This window comes from Drosophila simulans, chromosome 3L, assembly GCF_016746395.2.
Source record: "Drosophila simulans strain w501 chromosome 3L, Prin_Dsim_3.1, whole genome shotgun sequence".
In the NCBI taxonomy this organism is placed as follows: Eukaryota; Metazoa; Arthropoda; class Insecta; order Diptera; family Drosophilidae; genus Drosophila; species Drosophila simulans.
Window position 1 is genome coordinate 6,448,516 of NC_052522.2, and position 17,937 is coordinate 6,466,452.

At 42.6% G+C, this 17,937-nt stretch overlaps 2 protein-coding genes across 16 annotated transcripts in view; one reads left to right on the plus strand and one right to left on the minus strand.

The window, feature by feature from the left end:
* Nucleotides 1-6,457, plus strand: part of LOC6737027 (calcium uniporter protein, mitochondrial) — a 41,955-nt gene extending 35,498 nt beyond the window's left edge. For 9 of the 15 annotated variants that reach the window (XM_044923012.1, XM_044923008.1, XM_044923009.1 and 6 more), the window contains 6 exons: nucleotides 1,440-1,670; nucleotides 4,912-5,143; nucleotides 5,202-5,307; nucleotides 5,367-5,468; nucleotides 5,523-5,726; nucleotides 5,787-6,457. In XM_044923012.1, coding sequence (XP_044778947.1) covers nucleotides 1,440-1,670; nucleotides 4,912-5,143; nucleotides 5,202-5,307; nucleotides 5,367-5,468; nucleotides 5,523-5,726; nucleotides 5,787-6,023 — 1,112 coding nt within the window. In that variant the 3' untranslated portion in view covers nucleotides 6,024-6,457. The remainder of the gene's footprint in view (nucleotides 1-1,439; nucleotides 1,671-4,911; nucleotides 5,144-5,201; nucleotides 5,308-5,366; nucleotides 5,469-5,522; nucleotides 5,727-5,786) is intronic. The other 6 variants (XM_016170959.3, XM_044923016.1, XM_016170955.3 and 3 more) reach the window with 3 other exon arrangements.
* Nucleotides 6,458-8,248: 1,791 nt separating this feature from the next.
* Nucleotides 8,249-17,825, minus strand: LOC6737030 (serine protease nudel). The gene is made up of 15 exons (XM_016170099.3): nucleotides 17,448-17,825; nucleotides 16,837-16,980; nucleotides 14,969-16,780; nucleotides 13,830-14,902; nucleotides 13,279-13,770; nucleotides 12,888-13,221; nucleotides 11,552-12,830; nucleotides 11,319-11,488; nucleotides 11,151-11,264; nucleotides 10,087-11,071; nucleotides 9,555-10,024; nucleotides 9,205-9,496; nucleotides 9,036-9,143; nucleotides 8,830-8,973; nucleotides 8,249-8,774 (listed from the first exon to the last, which is right to left on the minus strand). The coding sequence occupies exons 1-15, from the start codon at nucleotides 17,464-17,466 to the stop codon at nucleotides 8,357-8,359; spliced, it is 7,854 nt and encodes a 2,617-aa protein (XP_016030664.1). The 5' UTR covers nucleotides 17,467-17,825; the 3' UTR covers nucleotides 8,249-8,356.
* Between the last annotated feature and the right edge of the window lie 112 nt (nucleotides 17,826-17,937).

Sequence of the window (17,937 nt, forward strand, 5' to 3'; positions counted from 1 at the left end):
TAACACACACAAAACAGCACCCACAGAATCAGCCAAGCTTGTTGAGTTTTCCGCAAAACTCTCAGCGCTTTTCGCGTCCTTCTTCCATTAATTAAGCGGTTACCGGGCTGAACTTTAAAATATATCCCTACAAAATTCAGTTGTCTTCAAGCTCAACGGCATATAAGCTGAGTTACATTGTCGTTTGCTGAAAATAAGCATAAATCGATTTTCAAGCAAATAATTTGGCTCGAAAAATCAGGGATTTTACGGCTGGCACTGGAAGTAAACAAACAAACCGCCATAATAAAGGGCCAAATAAAATTGGATATTTCAAAAGATTTTCTGCTGTCCTGCAATTTCATAAATATTTTATGAGCTTAAAGGCGCATCGATGCTTTATGGATGCCCGAATGTTGTTGGCATGGGGGTTTTTGTATCTGTATTTGCCCTCGGCTTACGCATATTTTCCCTCTTTCAAAGTTTTCCCATTTTATTTCATGTTTTGTTTTCCCCCTTTGGAAAATTCGCTCTTGCTTAATTTAAATAATGTGAAGCAGTATGAAGGGATTTTATTCGCTTAGATGGCGCTGCATTAAGTTTAACTGTGGCCACATTAATCAGGCGACAGGATAACCACGAGTCGCGGGGAAATTAGATTAGTTGCTAGAAGCAATAAATATTATGCAGAAAAATTGATAGTAAATAAACCTAATACTGCGTAAATTATGCAGTTTTAAGCATTTATCTGATTTTGCTTAATAATTTAAAACTTTGCTGTGGTTACTTCCACTTCGAAAAGCATCTTATCTCAATCATATTCTCATCGAGGCAATCAAACCGAAGCCTGTCCTCTCGTTCATTGTGTTAATTTGAAGAGTGACAATGGCATTAAATTTAATGGGCCTGCATTTCTTTTGATGGTCTTCGGTCACGCCCCCTGCCACACCCACATCCATTCTACCGCCCCTCATTTCTGTGTGTGCGTGTCATTTCCGGGTCCGATAAAGAAAATGTTGTGACAAGCCAGAGGCTTCTTTATTTTTTATTTTTCCCAGCTTTTCTCTCCAGCGAATGCCTCTCCATCAACATTTTTCGTCATTCACAACGTCTGCTTCTTTTTTTCTGCTGTATTTTTTATTTTGTTAAGCACATTTTCAACTCGCTTTTTTATGTGCATTTTTGCGGCGTTAACTGCACGTGCCATCATTTTTACTGCGCTTTTTGTGGGCGGGACTCCTTGGGCTACCTTTTTGTGCTGCTTGCTTTTGGTTCATTACCAAAAAATATTAAAAAAAAAAAATGAAAGGGAAGGACCTGTCATTTTGGCACCTAGGCCAAGCCAAGCCCACTGATGGAAAATTCTGTTTAATTTCTTTTTTCGTATCTCCTTTTTTATTTCATCACCTACTTTTTGCGCCTCTGCCCATGCCCACACATAATCATTGCCATCATCCCAGATATCACGCGACTCACTTTGGCCGAGCTGAGGACGCGGCTAAAAGCCCTCGGACTGAGTGCAGCGGGCCGAAAACAAGTCCTAGTCGAACGGCTAACAAGATCTACTACCTGCAGTGCCACAACGTTGCCAAGAACAACAGGTTCCAATTTGTCGCCGGAGGTGTTCATTGGGGAGCTCGTAAATAATTCCAACACGACCTCTGCCCCCAAAAACACTGTTCAACAAAATGGTAGGTAGAACTGGGACCAATTCAAAGCCCCAAGCACTAGTTTACACTCGTTCTGCCAGTAAATTGCCATTAAAATGGTGTAGTTCAACACTCTAAGCATAAAAAGATAAAGTTGTTTTTACTCTGAAAGTATTGAACCCAAAAAATGCACTCTTAATCAAAATTGAATTGGCTATATGTTAATACCAGTTAAAAAGTAGCAAATTTGATGCGTTCAGAAATATTGGCATTTATGAAATGTTCGCTTTGGTAAACTAGTGTAATCAGCAAAACAGAAAAATGTAAAAAAAAGAATACAAAACGGAAATGTCGCCTGGAGCACGGAAAACCTTGTGGTCTTCACTTTGTCATTGCCATCCAGCTCTAAACCCGCCCCAACTTACCCACTAATCGCTCGGTCCTGCGCTTCCTGTGTCCTTTTAGTTTGGCGTGATTTTTCCTTTTTTTTTATCGTTCAATTTAAGCGTATGTTTTTGGCGAATATTTTATGCATGCAGTTATTTAATGTTGTCAGCCGTACTGGGGTGCGGTTTGTTTTAATATGATTTAAATGCAGGAGCACACACAAACTCGCTGGCTAAGGGCGAAAAACCTGGCACGCAAATCTTGTTGAAAATGTACGACAAAAAAAATTAAATCACAAAAAATATGCAAACACGAGGCGGCGGTTGCCGGAATTTTTAATAATGCACAAAGGACAATTTTTGCCGGCATTGCTGTTTGGGCGTGTGGGTGGCGAAGGACACTGCCATGTAATCATGCAATGCTCATGCACACAGGCACACGCACCAACACTTGGCTCAGTTATTTGCTTCGCAGTAATCCTCGCACATATGGAAATCACGGCAGCCTGAAAGTCTGCAACACATTTGTTACAAGACATTTTTCGAGATTGCGTCGTGAACTAGAAAAATATAATTTAAGCCATGAGGTGAAGTAAGTCACCTTATCGAGAAAACGAAACTTAGGTGCTGGGTTCAATTCTGAAAACTCGCAAATCCGCTTTACCTTAACTCCTTTCCCCTGGGCTTACAAAATTTAAATAATAGTTAATTGCAGGCTATGGGGGATTTTACACAGAGAAAACCAATAACATTTTTAATTAAATGTGATAGAAAGATTTAAATTTCGATTTCGAACCAAAAAAATTCATTATTGAAAAATATTTCCAGGTAAAATCGTTCAACAAGCTAGGGCCAGAAAAAAAATCCCTTAAACAAAGGATAATGTCACGTTTAAGAATTTTTTAGCAGAAACAGCTTACTGCTTAATTTACTGCCCTTGAACAAAATTTGATTGATGTGATCTTTCATGAATTTGCCCCTTGTGTATTTCCAACACTCTACCACACAAAAAGTAGGCGACTGTTATAAATTTGTGGGCTGATTGCCGCTTGCAAACATTTCCTGTGAAACGAACGGAAGCGGTCGCCTCGTTCAGGTCTAAACTCTGGCCTCATTTGGTTTGCCAGCCACGTGTTTCCACTCATGCACTATACACTGTACACACTGTGGCCGGGTTTTTGTGCGAGTTGCCTGACACTTGTTAGCCCTGTTTTGGCAGGGATGCGGAAACTGGCTATTAAGTTTTGATGAAGCAAAGTTGCGGCCTATCAAAGCGAAGCCGTGGGCGAACATCTGACATGGCATTATCAATGTTAGCACGTTTGCTGTCTGCGGTTCTGGTTCGTGTTTTGCTCGGAACTTGTGACCACACTATATTATATACACAAGTATGGAAGGTAGTTCATAGTTTTCCTTTATGTTATTAGTCCTTATTTGTGGGCCAGCAAAATCTGTGACAGCAGCACAAACTTTATTACATTTTGCTGACGGCTGTCACAGCTTGTAAATTAAACTTTTTCGAATGCTATATGGTCTCTTCATTTATCACACGATGAATGTCTCTTTCAACAACTGCTGTCCGCACGATAACAGTCCAATAAATCCAATTTTTACCACCGCACTCGATGTGTATTTGCACAGTTTCTCGCTTCACAGAGAGTAATGATATTTAATAGGTTTGCATTTATTGCTGTCTTGACTGCCACGTACACACAAATTATCCGCCACTCAAACGTTGAGAGATAGAGACGCACACGTCTGCTAGCGCGAAAATCTGAAAGTTAACTGAAAATTAAAACAAAAATCTGAAACTATCAATAAAAGCCGAAGCAGAAGCCTACGAAGAAGCAGCAGCGGCAAAGAAAAAGAAAACATAAAATGTTTAAAATCCCAAAAAATCAAAGTCCATGAAAATAATCATCGTTGAAGCCAGCGAGCAATGAGCGCCAACTTCTTCATCGACTTCGACGGTTAGCCAAGCTGCAACAGCAACAGTAACAACACTACTTACCCACATTTGGCGCCGACTACAATTGCTAATGGGTTGAACAGACCCAGCTAACACTCACAATCAAGCCCAGTTGGTAAAGGCGATTTAAACTAATACACAGGGAGAAACTGTAGCTAGATGAAGATATTTTATAATATGTAGTGATGCCCTTTTTTAATTTTTTTTTTTTTGTTACCCTAAGATTGAGATATAAGGTATTTATATCTTTTATATATATTATATATTTGCTAACCTACATTCCTAGTAATTTCTCTCCGTGTGCCTTATGAGAAGAAAATCTTCATTAGATGTCGGTGGTGCTGTGTTGGTGGTTGCATTGGCGTGTGGTTGCATCGCTGGCTGCTTGCATGAGTGGCAGCGATACAGATAAATATATGTTTGTGCTACTTCATGGCTGCATAAATCCCACATGCGACAAAGTGAAAACTTTTCGTTGGCCGCCTGACTGCCCGAAACTGAGTATCATCTTCAGGGGGAAGCTGCAGCTGGAATGCGATTATATGCCGCTAATTGAAATGTTTGTCAAAATCCACTATGTCATCTATTTCCAAGCCTAAACTGCCTGCTGACTGGGCTTTGTTGCACCTTCCTCCAAAAGAGGCGTGCCAGGAGTCACGCCTCAGCAAGCAATTCGAACGCCTAACTGCATTTGAATTGAGCCAGGCTGGCGAACAACCTTGAGTGGCTTTTGGTTAATTAAAACCGAGCAAAACTGCATCACAGTGTGGCACACATCTGACTGGAGAAACTGTTTGGGGAAGTGAAGGGAGTTGGTAGAACTCCATCGAAAAATTTACAATTAGGAATGTCTGCCGAAATAGGAAAATAAAATATATATGTACATAATATAATTTTTGAAATAACCAAATTTGTTACTTATTTTTAGAAGACATCTATGTGGAATACGTGAATGGCATGCCACACATGACTGTACGACTTCCCAGTCGCAATGAACTCTGCCAGTTTGCCCTGAAACCCATCTCCCACAACGTTGGAGATCTGTTAGCCATGCTCAGGGCTGAGGATCGGGGCATCGATCGAGCTGCGGTGATCAACAAGCATGGTGTGCGAATCGCGTCGTCCTGCACCATCGAAAGCTTGCTGGATGACTCGTTTAGGTGGATAGTTCGTATATTTCTATAAATGAATAAATTCACTAATCCTACGAAATTGCAGCATACAAATCAACAATCGCACATTGGATGTGAATCCTCCCAAGCGTGACAAGGTCACATTGGAGTCTATGGACAAAGTGGGTGATGTTCGCAAGGTTATTGCTCAGGTGAAGTATAACTTAATAAATTGTATAGTACCTTTACTAATATCCAAAAATATGTTCAGCTCTACGAGGCATTCAACGTCGGAGAATATCAGCTGGAGAAGAGCAATCAACTGGCCAAAGAGCTGGAGACCCTACGCTATGAACTAGAACCACTGGAAGAGGTTTGTTTTCAAATGTTCAAATGTCATAAGTTTTTAAACGAATTGATCTTTCAGAAAAAACTGGAACTCAGCAAAAAGGCTGCCCGTCGCACCAACTTTATGACTTGGATGGGTCTGGGCCTAATGTCTGTACAATTTGGCATCTTGGCACGACTGACTTGGTGGGAATACTCTTGGGATATTATGGAGCCCGTTACATATTTTGTTACTTACGGGACGACAATGGCAATGTATGCCTACTATTGTGTCACCAAGAGGGTACGTTTATTGGCGAACTTCGGTTGGAAACCTTCAATTGAATATCTTCAACCCTTTCAGGAATATATGATGGAGGATGTGAAGAATCGCGAATTCTCACTTTCCCTTTATAGGAACGCCAAAAAGGTTCAGTTCGATGTGGAGCACTACAACGAACTGAAGCGAAAGTCGGCGGAGTTGGAGTACAATCTCAGAAGGATCAACGACCCGCTCAACATGCAATTGCCATCGCATTTGGTTCGGACCCAGGAGAACACGCCACCAACCTTAACTGAAGAAAAGGCGGAGCGGAAATAAACTTAAGGACTTCATAGAAATCGGTGAAGAGACAGGGGAAACGGAAACTCAAACTAATTTTAGCTCCCTCAAACTAGAAAACGAATAAAAGTCCGCCTTTTAGCTAAAGAAGTTCAGGTGATCGAAATGTTGTAGTCAAAGTAAGAATTGATTTTGTGGACGCATCACATGTTGTGTGAATTCAACTTTAGGTTTTTCTTTACGTTAACTAAAATGTTTTAGTTGTTTATTATATGATTAATTAGCATAAGCCACAGTTTGACGATTCACACAAATTAATAAGATTTACCGGACGCCTGCTGTTTTAGAGCTTATACCATTATTTTATGTTTAATCTTTAGTTATTTATTGCAAGTGAGAGATTTGTTTTACGCCTAAGGCAACTATTGTGTGTGCAGTTTTAGCAAAATATATGAATTATTTATTGACTATCATTCCCCTATGAGTTTGACATTATTTACCCCACATTTTAGTTTTCTTATATTGTGTGAAATTGGTTTAAAGAACTGCTGGGAAATTTTAGGCGCAAAACCACACAACAAAATTGGTCATCAAATTGTTAAAGTTTCTAATGATAGCCGGTATCACCTAAATAAACCAAATTTCACCTACATACCATCTCATATTTACAACGATAGTTTATTTGGTAACGCGGATAATTAGCTTCCTGAATATCCGTTGCCAAATCAATCAATGAATCTGAATTCATCCAAAGAAATCTACTAACTCTTCATAAGCTTTAAAATACCATACACTATGAGACAACTAGAACAAATCAATTTGTAAATAAAAACGCACCAACTATTCCATTAAGATTTTAGAAACGGAAAAAAAAGACGTCGTAGTTAGTAAAGTTAATAAAATCATAAGCGTAATTTAGTAGGTTAGATATGTAAATATATAAACTGCTGTGTTTCAAGACAACGTAAACGAAATGTAAGAATCACCTACAATTTATTTGCCCTGCGCGAATCGAGACGAACAAAATTAAAGCTTAACATTAGCATAGAGTAGCCTGTTGGGCTCCAAAACTTTAACATTATTACGCTATCTTCCGAACTCTACAAACCTATATACTCTTAAACTTAGAATTGTCAAAGGTTGTGTTGAAAACTGTTTGCCTGTGCTATTAAACCCAATCCTAGAAACCAATCAGAGGACTCCACTCTCTACCGAAAATCTACACACATGCATCGCTTTTCAATGCGCTCACTATATACAAATAGAAGAAATGATATAGTCGAGAGCACCGACTATTAGATACCCAGTACTCAAAGGAGTGTTTTTAAATATGCGGGTTTTTACAGGATTACACAAAGTAAATAAGGTAAACTCGCATTCCAAACCATAGTCCGATTTTTTGCTGATTTGTAATGGTTTTTATGACGAGCAGTTTAATACTTTATGGAATCGGAGTACTGGGTATAGAAACGCACACGTGGTTCATATAAATCGCACACTAACTAACTAATCGCCAATCGAAATGATTAACACTAGCCTAAGCATTTACCTATGCATACTTATAATACTTTAATGGCATTTGTGATTCAATTTAAAATTATAAAATGAAAATTATTTATTGTACAAAGAGATTTTGACATTAATCAAACAAAACCGAATAACTTTTAAAGTACTTTGCCTAACCCAAGTCCCAACTAACGTTTGCGTTTATCTAATTATACATAATGAATTACCTCCTAGAAATTCTCACGAAAACGTAATCCTAATCAGCGCCAAAGACTTATGAATACATTTAATTATGTAGGTACTCTTATACATTCCCTAAACTGACGTTAAAGATCTTTAAGCCCCTACTATTTATACTAATACCTATTATTATATTACCAACGATGCGCCAGAGAGCTTAACTTATTTCCAAAATGTTTCTTAACTGCTCTCAATAGGTGCCATTACTTATAATTCTCAAGTACCTTCTTTCATAAACAACTAATCTTAATATACGATTACCTATGTCTTTTAAACGAATTTAAAGGAAACCCAACACTAATTAAGTGCATTAATTAATTACATTGTTTGAATTTTGGCATAACAACCAATGCGATTTTTTACATTTATAAACTCGTTTGTTAAACTAAAATTACGAAAGTACCCAAATCCCCAAAGCTTGAAATAAAAATCAAACGAAATAAAAGTCATGCAACAATATGCGAGCGCCAACTGATAAAAAATAATACGAAATTAAAATAAAACCAAGTTATTAATAATTAATGTGTACAGCTCTCGCATTTATTTGCTACTAAAACGCACAAAAGGACTATCACGAGAGTACGAAAGAACCTCTTACCAAGTAAATGTTGTCATCTTTTAGGTTTTTAGGCACATCGGATCTCCAGTCTGTAGCACATGCTGGAATCGGTGGCATTCCACCTGACCAGCTCGGCAATTGGTCTGCTGGACTTGAGGAACAATGTAAGGCGCTCATTCAGTTGAAGAGGCGAGAACTTGCTGATGATTAACGCCTTTGTTGAGTCGCGATACTTGCCCATCAGCGTCTCATTGCTGAAACTTCGTCCTTGCCTATCCGCCAACTCGTAGGTGTGCACGGGTTTGTTCTCCTCATCGTCAATCAACCGATAACTAGGCTGTCTATATGGATTGTAGCCCAACTTTTTGCATATTTCACGCACTTCATCCACTTGTGGGGGGTTACTTTTCGGGAAGCATTTCGTATGCCAGATCCCATAGGTCTGTTCGATAACTTGACCGTACTGTGGAGCTATTTCCGGTTGCCTATAAAAGAAGCTATGAAATGCTTGCTCTCCAAAGATTCAAGTTAAATGCGTACGTGTGCTGACTATTGGACCAGAAATCCTTCTTCTGCAGATGCAATGGGTGCTCTATGCCAAAGCAATACCGCTCATCTTCTCCATTGGGACAATCCTTCTCTTTGTCGCACACAAAATCACGAGGAATGCAATCTTCAGGGGAGCTGTTTTAAATAAATAATTAAATTGAACTGCAACTAGATTTAGGACTTTATTGGTCACTTACGAACTGCACTGGAAGTGATCCGCTGTGCAGTTACACAGTACTGAACTCTCGTCGCTTTTGTCCCAGCAGTTTCGCTTGCCATCGCATATCTTTGACGGATCAGTGGCTCTATAAAAAACATAAATTTTAATGAGGTGCACAACTTTAAGTTACCTCGCCTTAAACGTACTGCAGATATGTGAAACAACTGCAGATGGTCGGCTCATCCGTCATGTCCTCACAGTCAGGTACGTGGTCACAAAACTTGCTTTTCGGCACGCATTTGAAGCTGGTCCGACACTTCATCTCGCCAGGGGCACATTGCTGCTTCTGCTGTCGGCATTTGGTTTCCTCCTCATCGCTGCCATCATGACAATCGGAGCGGCCGTTGCACATCGCAGCCTGCGGCAAACAGGTACCCAGCAGGCAACGATGGGTGGAGCATTCCGGGGCTGGTATCAGCATTTTGCAGCTGGGTTTGTCTATTGGGGAATTTTAATTAACTTTGGCAGTTTTTAAGCTACACACCTATGATATTACCTATGATATCCTGCAGCGATTTGTATACCAGTTCCAACGTTCTAATGCCAAATGGCTGTTTAAAACTTTGGCAATCGGAATTGTTGTAGTTAAACAAGGCCGTTGGGAACCATCCTGTGTGCGAGTCCCGACAGACCAATACACCCTGATCGCTGGGATTGTGATGTGCATCGCTCACATTTTTCAGCCCAAACTGGTTGCAGCTGGTGAATTTGGTAATGGCCGGTAGCTCTGTGGGAGCTACACCATTAATGAGTTCCACCTCCTCCGAAATGGAAGCCATATCCTCGGCACTCACATTTAAGAGGCGCATCAGATTAGCCGGTGGTTGCTTTTCCTGCAGCTTGTAGCAGGATTCGCAATCGGTGGCATTGTGCATCCGGGTAATGGCTACGGTTTTGATGCGTCCTGTGGCATCGTCATGAAGTACACTGATGCACTGCCTCGCATAGCTTTGATTTTGATGGGAACTGCAAAAGCAACATTAATTAGTTACAGCCTTGAAATGTTAAACACAAATTAATTAACTCACCTGTCAGGCAGGAAGGTAGGCAGCACATGGTGTGTAAACCGCACAGGGCGCTCCAGATGCAAAAGTAACACATTGGACTTCGGCACCCCCTCAAAGCAGTCCACACGCCGAATCTGTTCGTGATTGCTTCTGTGGGCCGATCGCTTTGTTTTGCCACCGCCCATCAAAACGCTGACGTAGTGAGTCTCCAAGTCAATGCCAGACAGACAGCTCTCGTGGACCATTACCCAATGCTTGTCAATCAGCACTCCGATGCACCAGAGATCGCCATTCATATAGACATCTGCCAGCCAGGGCCAGTGCAACTCCTCAATGGCTTCATGGAGCTGCTCATTAACCAGTATAGTTTTGTTTTTCTTACTCTTGATGAGTTTGTCCAGACGATCCAAAATTTCATCTTTTTTGTTTACAACCATCGCCGGAATTTGCGGCTTAAAATGCACATTGGGAGTGTTGTGCGTCTCGATGGTGGGCGACAGAACAGGAACCTGTTCAATTTGCGTTTTCTTGACAGCTTGCCCAGCGCTGAATGTTTTTAGGGGTGTGGTTTTGTTGGAGTACGGATTGCACTCCACATAGATGCCAACACACTTGCGGGGCAACAGACGATCCTTCTCCGGTCTTAAAGCGGATGGCGGTCCCAGTTCGGGTATTATGACCTCGTTCTCAGTAAATTGGACATTGTCATCGACCATGGAATGAATTTGAGCTGCCATGCGGTTTCTGCCTCCATTTAACTCCGGTGTGATGGGTTGCATTTCCTGCTGACTCACAAACTCCGAGCTGTTGAAGTAGTGAGCTCCATTGAAACCAAGGAGAGCACACACCGCATCTGCTGTTTTGGCCTGGTGGTCGTGATAGCCAGTCTCATGAGCGCAGACTAGCCGCCACACGCCATGGCCATTTCTGGAGAAGATTCCGGTACTGCTGAACTTGGGCTGCTGATGCACATCAAAGTGCACATCGTGGCCATTGGTCAAAGCAACTGAAAAGGATATTCAAGTTAAATTATATATTTAAATATATTTAAATAAATGTCTACTTTTAGACATTTTTGTACATACAGCAATCCTTTTCATCTTCCTTAAACTTGCAATCCAATTGATTATCGCAGCGTTTGTTTAACGGCAAACAAGTCTTAGACAGCGGGCAACGGAATTCGTTTGATTGACATTCCACTAAAAAAATTTGTTTCAAATACAAAGTATTAAATTATTTTGGTCAGTCATTACCGCAGTCCTGTTCATCCGTGAGGTCCTCGCAATCTGCCTTGCCATCGCAAATGAGTCCCTTCAGAGATCCCTTTAAGTAATCTTTGCATGTGCAGTCCAGTTCATCAGTTCCATCCTCGCAGTCCACTTTCCGATCGCAACGCATCATAATATCTACAATTTGCGACATCCTGAGAAATGAAAACAATAGGCATTATAACAGAACACAACGAATGACACACCCGACTACCCACTTTTTGCACACAAATTTATGAGGAATTTGTATTTGATCCTTTTGAGAATGAGTGCTGCTACTATGCGTTGTTGTCGTCTTGGCGGATTCCGTAGTAGTAGTTGGTGCTAATGTGGTTACTGCTGCAGGCTTTTCAGTGGTTGGAATGGTAGTAGAGATTGTGGCTAAGGGCGTGGTGGTAAGGGTAACGATACTGCTAATTGTGGTTGTGTCTTCTGTGGTTGTTGTTTCCTTCACTCCCTCTGTTGTTACTAAATTTGGAGCGTCTGTTGTGGTTAGAGATAAAGTAGTCGTCCTCACTTCTATCGTGGTCTCAAAAGTCGTACTCTCTATAAATTCAGTGACCAAATCTGTGAGCTTCTTTAGGTCTTCAGTTGAAGTTGGCATTGTCGTAGTTTGAGCAACAGTAGTTGGTAATGTTGTTTGTGCGGTTGATGCTTCAGATTCAATTGTAGTAAATGCAAATGTTGATGTTTCAATATTTGTAGATGGCAACCAAGTTGAAGGATTTGTCGTCGTCGGCAAAAGAGTGGAAGGGCTAGTGGCTGAACCACTTACTGTAAAATCTGTGCTCGTGGTTTCATCTGTTATTGATAAATCATCTGAGGCAGTTGAGGTGATTTGTTCATTTAAAGATAAATCTATTGGGCCCTGTGTTGTTTCAATTTGTTCCAAAGATGTTGTGCTTTCCAACAACTCTTTCTCGTCTTGTTCAGCCTTTAAATCTTCATCTTCAATGGGAATAACCTCCCGCATTTTACTCTTTTCCTTGTTCTCCTTCACTGGATGATAGTCACTCTCAGTTGTAGTGCTGATATTCTGTCGAACGCCCCCCACCATATCTGGCAAAAAGTTGTAGGTGCATCCCACCTCATCCTCGCCACCCAAACAATCAACGTTGCGATCGCAGCGCTGTCGTTTAGCAATACACCGCTTACCGCCCCACACGCAGATAAATCCTGGACACAGTTGTAGCGGCTGCAGTTTGGGCAACAGTTGTGGAGTAGTAGCCATTTCCAGCCAGTCTAGGTAGAGAGTGACCCTCGTGTAGACTCCAAACTCCTGAGGACGAGCACAGCCATTGCCGTGACTTACTACTCCGGCCAGATAAAATTCATCTGGGTTAGAGACGCTGCGGCAGAAGAGAGGCCCACCCGAATCACCCTGGCAGGCATCGCGACCACCATCTGGATCGCCAGCACAAATGTCTTCTGAAGCCTGATCTTCTGGATCGGTGCATTTCTTACGAATTGGCACGATAACTTGGCGCATGGGATCACCTGCAAAAATTTGGTTAATATATAAGTGGTTTATTTGTATATGGCTTCAGTACTTACTGCTTGGACCCTTCTCTCTAATGGCTCCCCAACCAACTACCGTGCATAGCGTGTGTTCCGCGGGGCCCCAGATCCAATCGTCGCCTACTGTAGTTCTTCCCTTGTCGGGTAAGCAAATAGGTTTCACCCATCGATTGAACTGCAGCGGATTCAGCAGGCGAAGCAGGGAGAGATCGTTGCGCATACTTCTTCTTTCGTAGGCTTGGTGGACGACCACATGGGAGACGGGCTGGATCTGAGTGGCGGGTGAGTAGCTAGAGCGACGTAGGAGACCAGCACGCACTTCATAGAAGTACTTTCCAAAGTTTATGACACAGTGGGCAGCGCTAATGATCTATAAAAAAAACGTATCAGTAAATATATATAATTGAAGTATAAACTCCAAACTCACCCAACGATCAGAATAAATGGTTCCACCACAATGGAACTTTCCAGTCCTATAGATAGCAACAACAAATGGCCATTGCAGTGCACTTGTATAACTTCCACCAACAATTCGGCCATCGCCAACGATTTCCTTTGAATCCGATACCGCTCTTTTTACTCTCTTCGAGTGTTCCAACATAGATGATTTAGAGGGCAGGCCGCACTGCATCGGGGGGCACTTGACATAGGCCACATGATCTACTAGGGAATCGTGGCTATTTCGTCCATGACAGGCCTGAGCAAAGTGGACTCCAGCATGCAGCGAGGGTTCAATAAAAGGACCAGGTAAAGTTAGGGTTTGGAAACTGACATTCAACGAAGCAGAGTGATCCATCCGACTGTTGTCATCCATCTGGCAGGCTAAAGCCGCCCACTTTTCACCATTGTTGCACACAGGATGCCAGTCCCCGCGATAATTGTGGTAGAGGTAGCCTTCAGAAGCAGATGCACCGTGGGACTGAAAATGATTTGAAAGCGTTTTAGAAAAAATTCCATCCAAGCTAATGAATTAACCACCATATGATCCGCCACATCGGTGACCAACATACTGCACTGCTCCTCATCGCGTCCATTCAGGCAGTTCAGAAATCCATCGCAGCGCTCCAGTCGACTGTAGCACATTGAAATCGTAGATCGATTGCGTTTGGCAAAGTCCTCTGGGTTTTCATAGCAGGAGTAAGCCAACGATTCGCAGCCAAAGCATCCCAGTTCGTCCTCGCCCATAGGGCAATCCTCGTAACCATCGCACAGACGATCTTCATCTACGCGATCTGCACAGGTGCAGGCGGACTCATCGCTGCCGTCCGAACAATCCACCACATTATCACACAATCTCGCGGCAGGAATGCACTCCTGTTGACCAAAGCAGGAAAACTGATCGGGCTCTGGGCACCTGGGTCGCTCCTGTATGGGTTGTTGTGGCAATCCTGCATAGCTGGCGTAGATGATCTGTCCCTGCTGATTGGCGGTGCTTGTCTGATTGGCATGACGCATCTTGAAGTTGGCATTGGAGAAAGCCGTCTGTCCACCCTGCTGCTGCTGACTGGATGTCTGCGATTGTCCTGCTCCCTGACCCGATTGATTCTGCATGTAGCTGCAGTAGACCTGCTGCTGCTGCCCGTTTGTCGGTTTCTGTGGTGAGGCGTTCTTCGAGAAGATATTGGCACCCTGTCCGCCGGCTCCGGATCCGCCACTTCCTCCGAAAAAGTTTCCGCTCGGTCCAAACTGCTGAGGCACAAAAAATATGCCGCCGCCAGGGTTCGATGAGCCTCCAAAGTGTGCACCCTGCATGCCCATAAATGTGGGCGTATTCGACCACATGGGCATACGGAAATTGGCAGGCGTCATGTAGAAGCAAACGGGAATGCTGGGCATTCCGAAGTTGGGGTTAAACATAAACTGTGCTGAGGCCTTCATAGTTTCACCTGACACCGGAAATCCGCCAGGAGCTCGACTGGTAAACTGTACACTGGGTGAAGCCGTAAAGGTTTCACCCTTCTCCTTCGTCTCCCCGTCTGACATGGAGGCAACTTTGTTGCGCATCCGCAGAGCCACTCGTTCGCAAAGACTAAGAATTTGGGCGTCGGCAGCTGTAAATTGAATGATATATTACTGATTATCTTATCGTAGCAAAAATGCATTAGCATTAATCTCACCATTCCAAGTGTGTCCGTTAAGTGGATTAATTTTGGGTCCCATTTTGTCTAGGGCTTTGGCATCTAAAGCGGTTCCAAAAGTATCTATGAGTTCGTTTTGATTTGGCCTTGCCTGATCCTCAAACTTCTTCAGCCAGAGCTGACGCTCGTAGCCATCCGTCACGGTTTCTGAGGAGGATTCACTTCCGTTTAGGACCCTGAGAATGGGTTTCTGTTCTTCGTGTTGCTCAAAGCTCTCCAGCATGTTTTCGATGCTGGTAGGGTTGTCCAGCGGATGCGAGGATCGTGGTGATTCTGGATTGCTGATCGCCTCCCTAGTAGTCAACTTTGGTTGGCTTGTGGAGCTACTGCTTACCTCAGCACTGGACTCTCCTCCATCGATGATCCAGTCAAACTTGACCGGTTTCGGCTTGGTGGGATAGGCAGTGGAATTATGAAGACTCTCGTTGATTTCGGTTGTGCTGACTGCCACGGTTGACGCAATGGTTGTGGTGGTGACATTCTCCTGATGCTCCACAACTTCTTCTCCGTCAATTATCCAATCGAATGGCATCTTACGTAGTCCGGCTGTGGTTCCAGTGACTTCAGTATTTGTTTCCTGCGGCTCTACCACTTCCCTGCCGTCAATAATCCAATCGAAAGTTATTTTCGGCAGCTCTGTGGTGACAATGATGGTTTCCAAAGTTGGAACTGTCGTCGTGGTCGTCGCAGTTCTTGTCGTAGTGTTGGTGGACTTTACTTCAGGCTCTACATTTTCCTCTCCGTCCAGTATCCAATCGAAAGACAATTTTCTCTGAGCAGTGGTGTTCCTGGTTTGCACTGGTCCATCGGTAGTGATATTCAATAGTAATCCGTTTTCCGTGGTGGGCACGTGATCACTGTTAGTGGTTTCTGTGTCAAGTATTGGATCGGAGGATGTCGATGTGGTGGTTACATTTCTAATAATTCGCTGCCCTGGTCCCTCAGTTGTACGCAAAATCTCTTGGGGCTTGTCAAAGTGATCCAGTATCCAGCTGATCTTCTCTGTAGTGCTCTCCACAGTCATTCTTTCGGTAGCGGTTGAATCAATTTTTGTGGTTGTAATTTCGACCAATTGAGTGGTGTTCCCAGGTGCCTTGGTTGTTTCCTTCTTGGGGGCACCATCTGTATAAACTGGACTCTCGTCATGATCGTGCCCATCGATGATCCAGCTGATCCTTGAAGGTTTAATCTTAGTCCTCGCTGGCTTTTCAGTGGCATTTACCACAGCCGTTGTGGTCTCGGCAGTTGTCACCTGAATCAGATCGGCCGGTGAAAATGTACCCTTCTGTTCATGGGACTCCATGCTGCTTGATTCCAATTTCGGTTGCTGCTCCCGCATAATGGCCTTCATCTTCTCCATTTTCTCGGTCACCTCCTTTGCCATTTTGTACATGCGCAAAAAGGCGGACATGCAATCCTGCGGAGTATGCTTCTTGCATCGGACAAACTCATGTTCCAGTTGGCTCAGGGCTTCTCTTGCTCTTTTGCTTCGCAGCTTGGTGTACAGGTGCTGCAGATTGGCCTCCATCCGAACAGGATCCAACAGATCCAACCCATGCAAGTCACGCCGCAGGCGGTGTTTCTTGTTCAACCGGAACTTAACCAGCATTTGCCTCATATGATTTCTTCTCCTGTTTTTGCTATCCTCCATATCCTTGTTCATATCCTCGTCGAGCAATTTGAAGTGCAAAGTTTGGGGACTCACAAACAGGGCAGATTGATCCTCCTCAAAGGGCTGGTTGATAAGCACTTGGTGCCTGGCATTCAGCGCTGCTATCTGCTGCACTTGATCTTTGAATATTTTATTTGTTATTATTAATCTTAATAAGACTCTTTTACAAACTTACCAATTTTCTCCACCACTAGGCCATGGTAAATCAGCGAAAATAGTAGAACGATGATGACCAGAATCGAGATGGCCACGATCCGTTTGCCGAATCCAATGCTCCACCAACGACGCGGATGCCGAAGCAGCCTGGTGGCCTCCATCTCTGAAGAATTCCGTTTAAGAATATTATTGTAACAAAATTTCTTAACCAAGTTCAATTATGTTTTTGACTCAACACTTAAAAGTTGGTTTTTTTGTTAGCCAATCGCTTAAGTATTAAACTGTTTACATACTTGTATGCTTATTGTCTTGTTCGCAGTTTTTATAAAAACTCAGTCTACATACTTTTATTTTCAACATACATAATTAAACACTTTTTATTTTTTATTGTGGTCAGCACTTTCTGGCCTGTTCAGCACTTTCGCAATAATTTTTATAATAATGCTGATCCAAGTTCAAAATAAATTGGAACTTTCGACCATTTTATGGAATTCACTTTCTGGCTTAAAATGCTCACAGACGTGGGTGAAAATATTAATTGGACAATACAAAAAAAAAAAATGTTTTTAGCCTATTTTCTTTTGCCAACGAGTACGGAAGTTATTTTCAAGATTTCAAAGTAACACATACCATCCATGTTGTAATTCATTATTCACTGTATTAATTTATCTTCTGGATTTTTCACTTAAGCTCTGGACATCTTAAACACATAAACTTGTACGCCACAAAATCGCTGATATTTTCTTTCACTCGTAGTTTTTATTTATGTGTTTAGCACTTTGTTAAATTGACCGGGCAACAAGGAGCCTCGGGTTACAGCGATTCACTCAAACAAAAATCCACAAAAAGCAATCGCGAAGCAATTTGATATTCACGATAATCCAGAACGGTAATAACCACCACGATGACGATGAAGACTTCCGCGCGATCCGGCCGGTAAAGAGCAACTGAATCCGACGGTGGTGAATGCGCCGCTTATAAGGGCTTCCGGAAAGTGGATCAGCCGGGCAAACGACCCACATCCAGCGGCCACTGCTGCACTTTTCTGCTACGTTTCGAAGTTTATGGTTTTTTGGTTAATGAAAAGCGGCCCGGCAACTGCGGAGGTCAGCTGAAATGG